Source organism: Crassostrea angulata, chromosome 1 (assembly GCF_025612915.1).
Source record: "Crassostrea angulata isolate pt1a10 chromosome 1, ASM2561291v2, whole genome shotgun sequence".
In the NCBI taxonomy this organism is placed as follows: domain Eukaryota; kingdom Metazoa; phylum Mollusca; class Bivalvia; order Ostreida; family Ostreidae; genus Magallana; species Magallana angulata.
The window spans coordinates 14,658,323-14,674,250 of record NC_069111.1 but is presented as its reverse complement, the minus strand read 5'-3'; the positions used below and the strand labels follow the sequence as shown (position 1 = coordinate 14,674,250).

Below are 15,928 nucleotides of genomic sequence, written 5' to 3'. Positions count from 1 at the left end.
TCTAGTATTTTAGATTATCAATAGTATTGGTAATCAATCCATTTAGTTCCCTTCTACAAGCAGATAATTCTTTGTAGACTAAATACCGGTATTTACTAAGATTGATAACAAAAGTTGATTCATATGCTTTAATGCAATACATAGTAAAACCTTCCACCCGGTCAATGAATATAATAGTATTGTATAAAAGAAGCAATTTACTTTCACAATCCCTGCACATAAGACAAACTTGACTGACACGTTCATTAACATTATTCTGTGTCTCCAGGGTAAGTTTTCTTTTAAAAAAAGACACACAAAATGATTTGACGAAGAGGTTTTTTTATTTGTGCAAACAACATAAGCATGACATACTGTGTGCGCTACCACGGTATATAATAATATATACAAAAATTAACAACCAACCGCATCTATCACAGTCACTGATGGCAAGGGGCTCTGAATTAATCTCCTTGAGCAATATTAATACTCTGCAGAACACCTTAATACTGATATGGTGTAAATAAATAAATGTTTTTGCGATTTAATTGTAATTCGATCGGGTTCGGCATTCGTAATAATTATTTTCTTGTAATTTTTTAATTCAGACATCCTATGAAAAATTAGTATATCCATATCCCCCAAAACATACCAATATACATGAGTAATATGTTATAGAATACCAATAAATAAAGTAAAATATTACAAATTTATCAACAAACATTGATTACAATCACTGATAAGTGATTATTTCATATATTTTAATGAACATCAGCACAAAGAAATCTTCCCCAACTAAATGGTATGCTCTTTGTAACAAAACTCGAGCTGAAAACAAACTAGATAGTCAAAGCAACATTCGAAAACGATTTCATTTAAATCAACAGACATAAAAAAATTAATAAAGATAAATAAATAAAACATTAGAACTATAACTATTAGCTAACAAAATTACTTCAAGTAGCAAACATACTTATCACATGTAAAACAATGAAACAATTTGATGACATTCTTTAAAAAAAACAACAAATGCAAATTGTATTTGCGACAATGAAATTGAGAAAATGAAAACATCGAACAACTTGTCGTAATTGACAAAACACAGAGAGTGTCATTGTGTACCATGGAAATATAGAAGAATGTATTCCTTTTCAACATCTTCATACAGCAAACTAGAAAAAATACACTACAAAACAGGATGTCTAAGGCATTAAAATGAAAGAAAAGTTTATAATTTTGATTGATGAAATTCGAAATAAAAGGAATACACCCTAACTCTCTAACTCATATATATAGATACAGAATAACATTTATATGTTATTTATAATACTTTACAATAACAAAGTGTTTAACCCTTATATGATTAGTTCATCAAAATCGAATCAGTCGGTGTCCAATAACTCTGAGATAAAAATTGTTCCTAATTAGTTAAAATCACCTAGCATGTTGGCATTTGAAAAACTGGGCCTATTTTAGGGTCCATGGGGAAACCCTTGCGCATGCCCATACAGTAAGATGTGTCGATCTTAACGGTGTTATCCTTGACTCCAATGTCGTGCTCCAGGGTGGCCTTTGTCTTCATCAGGCGAGCTAAGCTGAGCTCGGATGCCTTTAGCCTCTCCTTCAGAATCCTCACGGACTCCCTGATTTCGGTCACCTCTCTCTGCAGTCTGTTGAAAAAGTAAACGAAAACATCATTGTTCATATCATTTTCACATTAAAAACGTACACTTAATGAATTATAACTGTTCTTAATATACCATATACCATATACTTTCAAATATTCAGAAAAGAATCTTTCTGCGAAGATTTTAGAATCCCTGCATTTGTTTAACAATTAAATCATTCCCGCAAACAAGTTTTTTCTTAAATTTCTAAATTCTTAATAGCAAATTAGATTATTTTTATTAGAAATTTCTAAATTCTTAATAGCAAATTAGATTCTTTGCTGACTGTCGATCAGTACAGTACTTTGATTATTGGCAATACATGATACTAAGGTTCTGTTTTACGTACGATTTCATCACGGGGTCGTTACAGAGCTCCACGTTGATACGCCTGGTCCTCTCGTCCAGACGGGTCTGAGCCACCTTCATCGGGCTCTCCTTGTCCTGGATAGCCTTGCGCAACAACTCGATGTTCTTCTCCATGTCGAAGATCTCCTGCATAGTCTATTGAAGAAATACAGAACCATTTAACTAATGGTTTACATGAACGATACAATCCACCCATCTCTGCTGATATAATTACATATATATACACGATTGTATAATATAGATTTTTGTTATTTTATTTTTCAGTGCTTTTTGCATTGTGCTCAGGTTGGAGAGAATTATTCATGATTTTGCTTACTCTCTGCAGATGAGCCTGCAGTTTGTTCCTGGCATCAGTTGTCTCCCTGATCCTGGTGTTGAACGAGTTGTTCACAGAGTTGAACTGGTTCCACATCTCGTTGGCGCATGCACGCAGAGTGCTGTCGATTTCTCCTCTCAGGCGTTCAGAGGCGGCCCGTTCTTTCTGGGATCTTGCGATGTTCTCCTGGGTATACCTCACCCATGAATCGGGAATTGTAATTCTGTGAATCAAAGACGTCGATGATTGATATTGTACAGTTAAAGCACGTTCTTATGCAAAATGTCCAAGATTAGCGAGACATTTTCTGGTTACTTTTGAGCTTCTTTACTTTTTCGCATTTTTTTTAACTTTTATTTTTTAGGGATTTGGGTAATAACAATGCACCGGCCTTTTGTAAACAAAAAAATTAACAAAGCTTCAATGTTTGCATGTTTGACCGATTTTGTACAGCGCAGCCATATCTGATGAACCAAAATGTGACAAAACATCAAAGATTAAGAACTAAAACTTGACAGGGTGCCCCTTTTGGATCGCCTTACGTGTTGTCGATGCTCTCGATGCCTGGGTAGTAGCCGATGCCACTGGAGGAGTTCCTGAGCTGCTGCATCCTGTCGTCCAGGCCCTGGGCGTGGTGCTTGTCCTTGGCATCAATCTCCATGGCGTGCTGGGCGGCACGGTTCATCTTCAGCTGGACGTAGGCTTTGTCCAGAACCTTCTTCATCTTGGCCTGACACTTCTTGATGCAGTCTACCTCCTGTAAAGTAGTAAATAATAGGGTTTTATGTTTGTTTCTACATTTGGTGAGACATTTTTCCCTTGTAAAAACTTATTTGAAGTTTCGTAGATTTTGTTTTTCTATCAATTTCTTCATTGGATGCAGTGAAAAGTTTAGTGAGGTTAAAACTATTGCTACATTTATGTTTACCTAATTGACTGCTTTTAACCTACTTTGTTACACTTTTGGATTATTTTTTAATAATTCATACACTGTACCTTGATCAGAGTGCGTTCCACATCATCGTGAACAAGGTCGATGCCCTGGCGTTTTTCACGGTGCATCAGACACTCCTCGGCGATGTGGAGGGGGTTAGCAGTGTCTCCAAGAGCCTTCTCCAGGGTACGGCGGTACTCCTACAGACATACAAACAATCATGACCATCCATTATAGTACTTTAATAGTTGAAGTCATGCTCTCAGTGAAATTAACCAAAATGGAATCTTACACGTAATTTTTTTTCATTACGGTATTAATGTATTTAATGTCAAATGTTAAGGTTAATTGTGTTGAGGAGAGAGAAAAAAAATATTAGTACAGATTAATATTTTTTGTTGAGTGTAATTTATTTATCAGTATCTTTTAAAGCTTGATAAAAAACATTTGGATCATACATTTACATAAACATATTTTTAAAAATCTGCTTCCGTTACCAGCCTACAATAATATTTCTTTAACGAATAAGCAATGTGACTTTCCCTTAACCAATACATATTTTCCATTGCAATCAGAATATTAAATGCACGTTTGTGTATGTGCATAGGTATATTTATGCTTACACAAAAAAGAAGACATACAATAGATACACGTACAGAGAATGGTCAGCCATCGCTGTTGTTGTAAATTCCAAGCATTTTTGAAACTTTTTTATTTTAATTGTATCAATGTTATTGATTAATGTTTCTAAATTTCAAGTTAGGCTAGGAATTTACAACTGTTAAGCTTTGTTGAGTTAAGAATGCATGCAAAATGTATCAATGTAGTCAAGCATAGACATGTATGTTTATTGTTTAGTTTCAGCAACTGCTATGCTGCTCCCAAGTTAGGAACCCAAACTGACCCCCAAAATAGTTAAAAAATGTCTACAATTAACTTCCACCTATATTTTTTGTTGATTCTTTAAATAAGAAATGTATAGCCACATTAAAGATGTGTTAATAACTGATAGCGCACAAAAAAGGTTTTGTAAGTTTATAGTGTGTCTTAGAAATACGATAAGAAATGTGAAAGTTTTTATTTCTACATTATTAAACCTTACAAAAAAATCAGACTAAAAGTGTCAGAAAGAGTCAAGATTGGTGGAAGGTGAACTTTTTATCGCCATGACAGAAATACAACAAAATAAGTGGAAAGAGGGATTTTTTCTTTGTATTTGTGAACATTTGTCGTCGGTCGTTACCTTCAGGTTTTCAATTTCTGTTGCCATGGCACTTATCTCGTTGTTTAGTTCACTTTTCCAGAATGTAATGTCATAGACTCGTTCCCCTGATGAAATAAAATGTATGTATAACATGGTGGATGAACTAAAACAATTACCCTTCATAAATATTTCAAAGGTCTGTAAATTCCCTTCGCACTTGGATAAGCAATCGTTGAACAATTTGATTAATATTTTACACCACCCACATACCACATTTTATTGGCGAAGTTTTACATGCACTTTGAAATATCTATGATGTAAAAACTGTTCCATGTTGCAAAATTTGAAACTATGTCCTTTACAGCTTCGCTGAATAGATGTAAAAGGTGTCAATGTTCAAATTTTACGACAATAGACCAGTTTTCTACATATCCACCATGTTGGAGGAAGCAGCAGTTGTAGGAAGGAAGAACGGACTACCCATCATGCAACCGTAGACCGGTCTACAATGATACCTCTAAATTATGACTCTCCGTTTCCAAGTGACTTATTTCAGATATTAATTCGCTCTTCCAAAAAGCTATGTCGCTGACTCGCTCGCCTAGACAATTTCATGAGCAAGAAAAAGAAACAGAAAATTGTTGAAATTAGGAAAATGTTAAATACATTTTTTGTAAGAAAAAAGTTGAAAACTACTTCAATATCTATATGTATATAAAATTATTATTTTAAACCTAAACTATCTAAATATACATGTAAGAATTTAGATTGAAAGTCGAACAAGAAAATCTGTTCTTGAACCGACGAAATATAAGAATTTTTAAAATGTATAGAAAAATTATTTGGCTTCTATTCTTTGACTTGATAGCAGGTGCTTGTTTGGTTCAAGTGTTCACCTAGTTTCTTGGTGATGTCGTTCTGCCTGTTGCGGGTCCTGGCATCGGTCTCCTTGACTGCTCTCCAGGCGTCGGCCCTCAGTCTCTCGGCGAACGACCTCTCCTTATCGGAGAGGGAGAAGTTCATGCTGTTGGACATCCCCCAGTCGTTGGTGGAGTAACGGGAGTAGACGGCATTCCTGTATTAGAGAATTTGGTATCATGATATTGGAGTTAGAATGTCAAGGTCTATTGTGAAGCTTTTCCACTTCAATAACAATTGGGATGTACTAGTATACAAACGTTGATGTTCTTAATATTTATGATACAGATAGTGGGTCTTCCAGTTTGAAAAAATAAAAAGACATATATGCGTATGTACATTAAGTAAGAAATGATCTTTCAGTTAGAAAAACTACCTGGCCGGGTTGTAGTAAGCCTTGGCGTGACCCATATCCAGAGATCGTCCAGCGTAGCCGAGATGGCGGGAGATGGTTTTGTCACTGACGTAAGGGAGAATCTTGGACATTTCTGGGGTGAGGGGCGTTGCACTGCGTGAACGCATGATGTTGTAATCGTTATATCCCAGTCTTTAAAAGATAAAAGAGAAAATGTACATCTCTGAACTACTTATGTGTGTAAATTATGCATGGTGGTACCAGTATAATAGAATATAGCCGACTTTGCCTGTTGCGTTCAATAAGGATATTGTTGTTATAGTAGTGTAAGGATATTTGACAATTCGCTTTGAAAATTAAATTCCTTAGACTAAATAATGACATGTTTGTAATGAAGTGTATCTATTTTTCATTACTAAGCAATATCGAACCATTAACCAATATTGCCTAAAAAGGCAGCACTTCATGTACACGAAAACAGTTTAACTTGCAAACCATTTAAACTGAGTGTCTCTGTTTCAAGAAACATTTAGATAAGTGTTCAAAATGAAAATTTCAACGGCCATGTAACTCTACACTAGCAATTATCGGAAAGCCTTTTGGGGGGATTATATATATGAAATACGTCTTTGTAATATTAGTGAAATGTCCTTCTGATAACGGGGTTGAAAAGATTAAAGAGTCGATTTCAGAAGATGACTCGCAATATATTTGAAAGTTAAAAACGGTATATTGATATGCGTTTTACATTGAATTATTTATCTTAATAAAGACTCTCGATCATAACTTACATTAAGATACACAACTGCTTAATTATATTTTGCAGTTTTTGATAAGGTACATCGATCGAAAGGTACATCTGATCTTGTGATAATTTGATCAGTTATTCAGACTACAAAATCTTTTCGGGTCTCCAAAATTTCACAAATGTAAACAACCTTATTTGAAAATATGGCCTCAGAGAAATTCAATTTCTTTTTCAACACAGGTTCAATTCAAGATAAGATAAGTAAATTGAGAACATACCTGCTCATGTTGGTGTATTATCAAAAGTTTGATTAAATAAAACTAAAAGGCTGAGTTCTCGGTGACGATTTCTACTGTATGTACAATTCTATTTCCCGTTCGAGAGGATGCGTTGTCATAGAAATGCACCTAGCAACCTGTCACGTGTTTTTTTCCGGAGCAGGAATTCTGAAAGAGAGATGAATATCATTCGTGTAAAACTTTGTCATGTCATTAACTATTTATCAAGTGAATGGTTATTTTTTTTCGAACAAAATAACCGCAGCATGAACAATGTCTGATAAGCGTCCCTGGTAACGAATAATCCGAATGGCGCACTAACGATATGCAGGTGCAACCTTTTGACCTGCGCATAATCCGTTTTTCTTTATACTCAAATAATTTTAAATTAACGTAAGCATCGTATTTGAAGCAAACACAAAAAGGAAACATGAAAAAAATGAATGTAGTATAGTTGTACATGACAAATACGGTTTACATAGTGACAACGATATGCTTTTACTGAAATGTAATAACTCAAGACAATGACCGTCAAATACAATATATAAAACGTATGTGTGTTTTGAAAACCGTAGAAAAGCAATCTCTTGATAAAGAATAGCACTTACTACTATCATTATGAAATTTAAATGTCATGTCTATGTACTTTTTCAAATTACAAGAAAATATCCACAGAATCCGTAATGCCAAAATAGTGTAAACCTTATATAACCAGAGAAAACAAACGTGTGTTTTCCTAAATATTTCCAGTCGACCAACCGACCAAGTCAGCAGAGTGTTTGTATTGACTATAAACCTATATTTTATTTAGTTAAGGATTAAATGATTGTACAGTGAAATGTTCATTAGAAAAAGGCCAATACAATGTCAATATATTTACATTTTGTTTTATCTAACAGCAAAGAATGGAATGTAGATGGCAATTCAAATGGTTACACACAATATTAACATATTAACCTATTTCTTTTCTTTAAAAAAACCCTGTTTAAATTCAGTTAACTTATGCAGAAAAAATAAATAAGGAAGGGCGGCCTCAGGCGAAGGCAACTCGTAAGTCAAAACAAACGTACAAATAACCGTAGTTAAATGAACTATACAAACATTTGTTTCGCTGGGTAAATAAAATATAAAGCATTCGCAGTAGTGATGATCACGGGTAGTTAGGTGTGTTGTAATGTTCATGGAACTCCGTGTAATGATAAAATATTCATAGTAAATAATCATTGGCGTCGACAGACACTGAATTGGGTAAAACTAGGACTGTTTCGATCAATAGAGGCCGGAAACAGCCATATATATTGGTACCGGCAAAGCTCCTATTCTAAAAGAACTGGTTCCGTATAGTAGTCAGCAAAGGCAAATCAAGTTTTTGAAATATTAAAACCACTTTTTCGTGTTGACATAAGCAAAACCTCATTGCCTTTTCTTGAATGCTTTCAAAAATTCAGTTTCACTGTATCAAACAATGATGGCAAATATTTTGAAGTGTTTGTAAATGAAGCTTATTGACCAAACTCTCCAATGAATTCACTTACAAACTGTACATTCTATTAATTTTGTTCGAAACTTGTCTCTTAACACTTCAATACTAAACCTTTAGTTTGAAAATACATGTAATCCCATTGATTATCAATGTCGAGCAATGCAAAAGGTTAAAATAAATGCTATTAATCTCTTATTCAAGGTTTAATATGCATTTGGCAACTAATACTTCGAAATCATTAACATATTTACCTATAAAACAACATGCATTTTATTTGTTTGAAGTTTTTAAACCACCTTTCTATTCAACTCCTTGAGTTAGATGGATTTTTTTTTCAATAAAAAGAAAAAGATTTACTTTAGTAAAGGTGTAAGCTTTGGAAACGCAGCAATACTCCTCCGTAAAACCTATTTAGCGACAAAACAAAAGAGCTGCAGATTAAATGAACGGCAGTAATGCCCCGGGATTTCGAGGGGCCCAGACTAAATTGCTATAATCTTTGACCACCTGATCTAATCCGTCTTTCGCCAAACTTTTGCCGGAATCGATTGTGAAATCTAAAAGGATTCATTTGGTCGTCTTTGAAAATGCACACTGTCAACGCATTTGACGTGTGTGAAAAGTAATGATAGACTTTACAATAGACAAAGACCCCATACTCGAGTGTAAAAGGTCTTGATTTCAAAGACGGCTTCCAATTAAATAAGTTTTTCGTGTCAAACTTTTGGCAGGAGAGAGTTTTTTTTTTATCATGCAAAGACAGACGGTGGTGTTAAAGCGTACCAGTAGACAATGGACTTTTCATATCCAATTTTTCATATGCTCTAGTTCCTGTTGAAAATGAGATCCTAAAGTATGTCATTAACAAAGTAAAAAGATAATTTATATGGCCGAGTAATCATATCATTTTTTTCACATATTGATTTCGTTCAAACAAATACGAGATGAAAGAAATAAGATCTATGAATTAAATCCGCCATCAAGAGTAAAATTACGCTCAATAATTTCCAGACGAATTCACACCGTATACTCATCTTTATATCATATCCAAGAATATATCAAGTTTCACTAGTAGGTGTGCATTACCTCACTACATGTATTCCAAGTTGGAAAGAATAAAAACCAAATTTTTATCACCGATGACAAACGTAATCAATTTCGAAGGCTCGATAAATCAAAGTAATATCAATCGAATACCACTCACCCAATACAATATCAATCGAATACCACTCACCCAAATATTCAATAGGATGAACTGGGCAGGAAATATATACGTCTATGTTGCGAGAGGTAGCTAGGTGCAGCTAGACGACTGAGGAACAATTGAGTTGCACTGTGACAACGACAGAGTGCATTAAAGGATTAAAATGCACACCGACTATAAACTAGTCCCAGCATTAGGGATTAAAAATCACAATCGTCTGTTATTTATGCCGCTGAAAAATTTAATCTTTCATATTAATCTTATTGTTCTGATATTAAAATTGGTCGTCCAAGTTTCCCGAGCTAAGGCTCCTCGCCTTAACGACCTTATCAATGTCGCTTGGAAACAGGCATGAAAATGCAAGTAATCGCGGCTACTTTTTACTTGCAGGAGGTAATTAATTTAGTCACTGAATGAAACAATGCTACCGAATTTCTCCGGGTGTTGAATTTCGCTCCTTTCTCTAATAGATTTTAAACGTGTTCCTGATAGGCTCTGCTTCGCGATTCAAGAGTACATATGACATAAAATCTCTTCTTGTCTTTTTAATTCTTTTGACAGATTACTGTAATTTATACCATTGGCTGAAATTCAACCACGTGCGCAAAAAAAAAAAACTGTAGTAATATAATGTGCAAGGCACAATGCATGCCAATTACTTTGCATAATTTTTACACTAGCTAAAACAACTTATGAGGAATTTGGAATGAAATTCATTTTTTTAATCAATGGATACCGTTGCGATGCAATATCAATGGCGAGTTTAATTTGTAGAAAGTATATAAGGTAAAGTGAGTCTGATTTTTTACCCCTGGTGTTTAAATACTTCATTTTTGGACCTTTCAATGCCATTCATGTTAAGAAAAAATGTCGGAGTTGTATACATTCTTTGATACTGGATCAGAACCAGATATTGAAAACATTAAGAAAAACCATGATATATGTTCTATTCTACTAGAATCACCATAAAGATATTGAAATTTTATTTGTATGTTCACTGTAAAAGAAGCCTTATTGAACAGAGCAGATGGTGTGGATTTTCAAAAGATTCATAAAATTGCGCAAAAAACTAATAACATGAGATTTGTGAGCTTACTCTGTCTTTTATACACAATGACCAACCATTATATTTTAGGATACGATTAACATTTCACCAAGGATTATATTAGCCGTGTTACACATTAAGCTGTTAATGGAAACATACAATATCGTTTTCCATAGGGGAAGTCAAAGCATAAAACAGAATGATAGAAGTAGGTTTACAAAAGTTCCAAAATGAATTCGAGATAATAACGGTTCTAATTTAAAAAGCATTATAAGAAAACTTGAATATCTTATAAAGGTCTCAACACCATTTCAGCGACACAAGCAGAACGGTTGAGAGAACAATCTACCAGCGATGAAGCATAACTTTAAACTTGTGAATAGAGGCATAGAATACCTCAACAAGAGCTACCAAACGTTATGCTTAGGAACTGTTTTAATAGAACAAAGAGGTTTATATTTCGCCTACCCTGTTCGTTCGATAACGACTGATATTGAGTCAATGACGTGGCATAGTATGGGCTCTTTGGTCGCCCGGAACAATCGGTTAGGCACAGATGACAAGATAAGAGTTTCAAGCAATAATTGTCTCTGGGTTGCATTAAATGTGTTTATATGTTTATTAAGAAGCATTGGACGCGACGGAGGCCTAACTGCGCACACGGAGATTGTATACAGCCTTTTTGGGGGGTTGTTTACATAATGCTTCAGTATGAAGTGTTCCATAAACTAATCATCGTTTTACGGTAACTGTTTTGGAGAGAGTGATTGCGTTCAATGATGTTATTTATAATTTCGTCTCAAGACGTTGTTAATGAGCTGTCAAATTGAGAGCAAAAATACCCCAGTGTCAGTATCAAATATGGGAGAAATGCCAACTCAGCACCCAGTGGCATTAATGATGAGAAATTTATTTAACACGCATTGATTTTATTGAAGGATAGCGCAAAGTTTCCTGATGCTACCGTGGCAGATTGTCTAGCCATAAAGACTCTAGAGACACTTTGTGACGAAAAGCGACTTCCGGTGTTTTTTCATCAACCGGAAATAGGTCATCACCATGAAGATGACGAAATGAGGTCCCCATCTATTTATTTTTCACGGTTACAAGACGTATAGATATAAAATTAGTCCCCTTTACAATTGAACTTTCTTATTTTGTTTTTGGGGGTGGGGTTCACGAACTACATGTATAGACACAAAACATTAGCCAGCTGTTTTGTTTATTTGTGGCTTGAGAAGGTCCATATATTTTTAATATTCCCCAGCCCTAAAGTATACCCTATTCATGATCTTGCAACCATCGAGTTACTGTAAAACTTATGTATTATTAATTTTTACGACACCCGGTGATAAACCGAAGCCCCTTAACCTCCCAACAAAACAGACAGCCCAAATAAAGTCTGCAGAGTCAATATTGTTGCGTTATAAAGCTGACGGTTTTATTCATGTGGTTTTAACACAATGACACGAATGACACTTCTGGACTACTCCAGACATATTTTACGCTGCTAAGCTTCAAAGGGAAGGATTCTTATGACGTGTTTAAGTACGACAGAGCGACCACATTCTTAATATTACAAAACTAACTTTTGTGGGTCGGTCCCTTGTTATCAGTTCATAAGCCCCACCAAACAATTCGTCAAATTTTAAAGTTCATATTTGTTGCGTGACCGGATCTAAGTTTATTAACTTATTGTATACTTCTAGCGGTCAAACATTTTTCTCTCTAACTGGCCTTCATAACACGAAGGTGTGAAAACTTTTTGTAAGTAAAATCAATGGGAGAAAAACAGATCAAAGAACATGAACAAAACATGGCCGACCAAGAGACCAATACACACAAGTGTTATTTAAATTGTTCAATGAAAAGTCCTCCCCAGTAGATAATCTATTTAAGTCATCGACGACAGGTTTAGAGTGTTCAGTTAGATATTGAATGCCGGGACTATGTCCGAATCGTTGAATACTTGGTATTCCTATTGGTGTATTGGTAGTGGGCAGTGTATTCGCTCACTAATCCAATTCTCTTATCTTCCTAAGATCAATCAAACAAATGGATTAGATGGGGGTTAAGTCTGTATTTGTTACTGAATTGGCTTAGTCTGATCAATGCGGGGCAAATTTGTTCAGAATGGCTTTTATTGGAAAGTGCGTTCGTCTATATTTTACATACGTCGTACAAAAAGTGCACTGAACATACTCTATTTAAACAGCTTAACAACGAGTACGCGTTCTTTGGGGTTTTTTTTTATTTGATCTGTTTATATAGGCTTATATTGTTTTTAACGTTTGATAGCCTAGTTGGCAGATGGATTATCTGAATACATTGCATGGTTGAAAACTAAGTATAACAATGATATATAACAATCAAGAGAGAAATGCATAGAAAACATTGTCAAATCATGTACATGGGTGCAAAGAAAATACTGGTAAACTCTATAAATACACATTGCATGAAAACTTTTGTCTGCATCGATTTTAAAGAACGAAACTTGTGAAAAATGCTACCTTGAAAACAGTATGCTAAAGTCATTCCAATTATGAAAAATTATGTTTCATTTTAAAACCGTTTCATAGTTTATTTCATTAATATTCGTGATTATCTTATTCCACTTAATTCTCTTATAGCTGTCATTTAAATTTCATTTTTCTTTTTACATAATGTGCTTTAAGTGATACTTGATGCCTTATAGCCCTTTAAATCTCAATCATTAAAATCTATTAAATTGTAACGTTTTTCTACTCTAAAATGCATCCCCCCATGATCTTATGGCGGAGAAATAGACCAAAGTCGTCGATTATTGATAATTTTTCCCGTTAAAATTCTGATATGTTAAATTGATACTACTCAGAAACCTCGTCTTACCTTTCCCTCGTTCAGCCTTTGCAATCAATTGGTTGTCAACGACATGGCGTCCCGTTGCTACGGGTACTCGTTTCATAGACACGCACATTTCGCGCATGCAATGCAACATCCGGTCAACCCCCCAAAGTTTCGTTTCTTTAAAATGTCTAATAGTTTTGTTTTTACAGAAGCTGAATTCTTAAGGGTCATCGATTGCTGAAAATACTAATAAGTAAATGATATTTATAAAGCTTACCTTGCAAAACCCAATGCTTTCTATAATATGATCCTCGGAAAACTTGCCTTACAATTCGCCGTCAGTCGCGAGCAAAATGTTAAGGTTGAAGGGTTTTCTTTTATCCAAAACCTTATTTAAAGTCTCTTTAAACATTCAATACATATATCTCTGAACCGCTTATTGAACATTCTAGACAGCATTTGTTTAGATTAATAGTTTAATTTCTAAGTCCGCTGAAATGTGCTTGTACCTCTATTAATCACTTCATTCATACGCAAAAGTGTCCACTTTCACTCATTATTTACTCTTGGCTGTTTTTAAGGTTTCTCCAACTTGAGACATATACAAGTATTTCAAGCAATAAGAGGTTTTATCTTTGTAAAGAAAAAAATCAATATAAACACTTCATTTTTTTTTCGATAAAGAAACAGAGGTAGAATGACTCCTTCTTTGCCAACATTGTTATCTGGCTAATACACCTTTGAAACTGTAGGAAAGGTGTGAGAGTAAGACAGACACTGGAGGATACTGCATGGTGTGGGGTTACCTGCCAGTCTCGTAATTGATGGTCCTTTCTTTTCATTCATAATTTAAATACACACAAACAATATTTATATAAGGGGTTTTTAGGGGTATTGACTGTTACACACCTGTCTATCTCAAATTTCGTGTATTTCTGCACCGAAACAAAGCATACTTATATCTGGGTCACCAAGCCTTAACCTGACATCAAATATTCATTATTTCCCTTTCCGGGCCACCGCTGCTAAACCAAAAAGGGAATATCTTATAAAAAGGGAGAGTGAGGAGATCGCTCACATTAAAGCATTCATTTATTTATGAAAAAAGGAAATTTTAATCAATTCGAACGATAATACTGAGTATATTTACATAAGGTACTCTCTCTCTCTCTCTCTCTCTCTCTCTCTCTCTCTCTCTCTCTCTCTCTCTCTCTCTCTCTCAATATTACAGAATAGCTTTCAAATTGAATTTGAAATGACCGAGCTGTCCATTTACTTACATACGTCTGGTAATAAACACTGTGTATCTAGATACTAGTATTCAGTGGCACCTCAGACTAATTTCATTTTAATGATAAAAATGGGTATCTTATGAAATGGAAAAAAAACAAGACTGCAACTTGTTTTAAATGTAATAAATGTTATGTAAGGTAGTCTACACAACACCTCAAGCTATTGTCTGGAAACAGCTTGGATCGACAACTAACTTTACTCAGCGCTCAATGCAGTAATAAAACGCCATGGTCTATGTCAACAAAAAAAGTTATATGTGAACATTCTCAGTGTGCCGACTTTCACTCGATTTAAATACATGAATTAATTAGGACTTCCCTTGAAATGTTCTCTGGAAGAGAACAGAGTCCTTATAAGCGTACTCAAGCAAAGAAAAATAAGTAAACTAAACATTTACTCACAATATCACTAATGCTGGGTTTTTTTCTCCCCATTTTCTTTTTTTTTTTTCCTTACTTACATTCTATTATTAACTTTCCATTAACTTGTGCAGTAAATTATTTATTATTTAGATACAGTTAAAATCTGTAATGATCCTGAGAGAAATCATACGTGCATTACTTGCATCATTATTGTAGTCAGGATGATGATCCATCGCTCTCTTCTCACAAGAATAAGAAGAGGAGCGGGTCATCACCTACGGTCAGCGAAAACAAGAACCCAACATCAGCTGTTGTTCTTTTTTTTTTTTAATTCGATGTTGAGGTAAACGACAAACAAAATCAGAATAGGCGTCCACTTTTTTTGAGAGAAAATTTTTTTGAGGATATACATTCTTGAACTTGTATCACTACACTAGTATACATGTACTTAATACTAAATTTGTTATATTGGAAAGTGAATGCTCTAGTATAATAACAAGATTCGTATTTCAGAAAGGAGTAAAGTTCTCTTTTAAATAGTGAAGAGAACTTTGTATAAATAGACCTTGGAAGCCACATTTTAAAATACATGTATTACCGTATGTGTATATACTTTAATTTTTTTCATTTAATGTTATGGCATCAAAAGAATTAACGATCCCCTTTATAAAAAAGCTGACATCAATATTATAAGTGGAGTTTCCTAGCATTTCCTATGACTTTGTTTTAAGAGTTTTGAAAGAGCGTTAATTAAGAGAGTTTATGGTTTTCTGCCGTATTATGGAGTTAATTAATACTTTATGAGTTTAATGCTTTGATGCAAATGAAAATACCCAACATGAAATAGGTACATTTTAAGTGTAAAATCAATAAAAGCTGTAGTTTAACTTTTTTATGTTTATTACCTATATCGGTGTGTAGTGTTCAATTCCAAAACTTGTTTTAAG

General features: G+C 34.4%; 1 protein-coding gene across 4 annotated transcripts; it reads right to left on the bottom strand.

Annotated features, from left to right (window-relative positions):
• Positions 1 to 304: 304 nt before the first annotated feature.
• Positions 305 to 13,748, bottom strand: LOC128186459 (tektin-3-like). Of its 4 annotated transcripts, none has more exons than XM_052856238.1 (10): positions 13,604 to 13,748; positions 6,769 to 6,936; positions 5,764 to 5,934; positions 5,366 to 5,544; positions 4,509 to 4,594; positions 3,328 to 3,465; positions 2,874 to 3,088; positions 2,332 to 2,554; positions 1,996 to 2,150; positions 305 to 1,649 (listed from the first exon to the last, which is right to left on the bottom strand). In XM_052856238.1, exons 2-10 carry the CDS (start codon positions 6,774 to 6,776, stop codon positions 1,418 to 1,420), a joined length of 1,407 nt encoding a protein of 468 aa, XP_052712198.1. In that variant the 5' UTR covers positions 6,777 to 6,936; positions 13,604 to 13,748; the 3' UTR covers positions 305 to 1,417. The 4 variants fall into 4 exon arrangements, with proteins under 4 accessions (XP_052712198.1, XP_052712214.1, XP_052712190.1 ...); XM_052856254.1 differs by lacking the exons at positions 4,509 to 4,594; positions 13,604 to 13,748 and adding exons at positions 4,985 to 5,070; positions 13,369 to 13,469; XM_052856230.1 differs by lacking the exon at positions 13,604 to 13,748 and adding an exon at positions 13,369 to 13,469.
• Between the last annotated feature and the right edge of the window lie 2,180 nt (positions 13,749 to 15,928).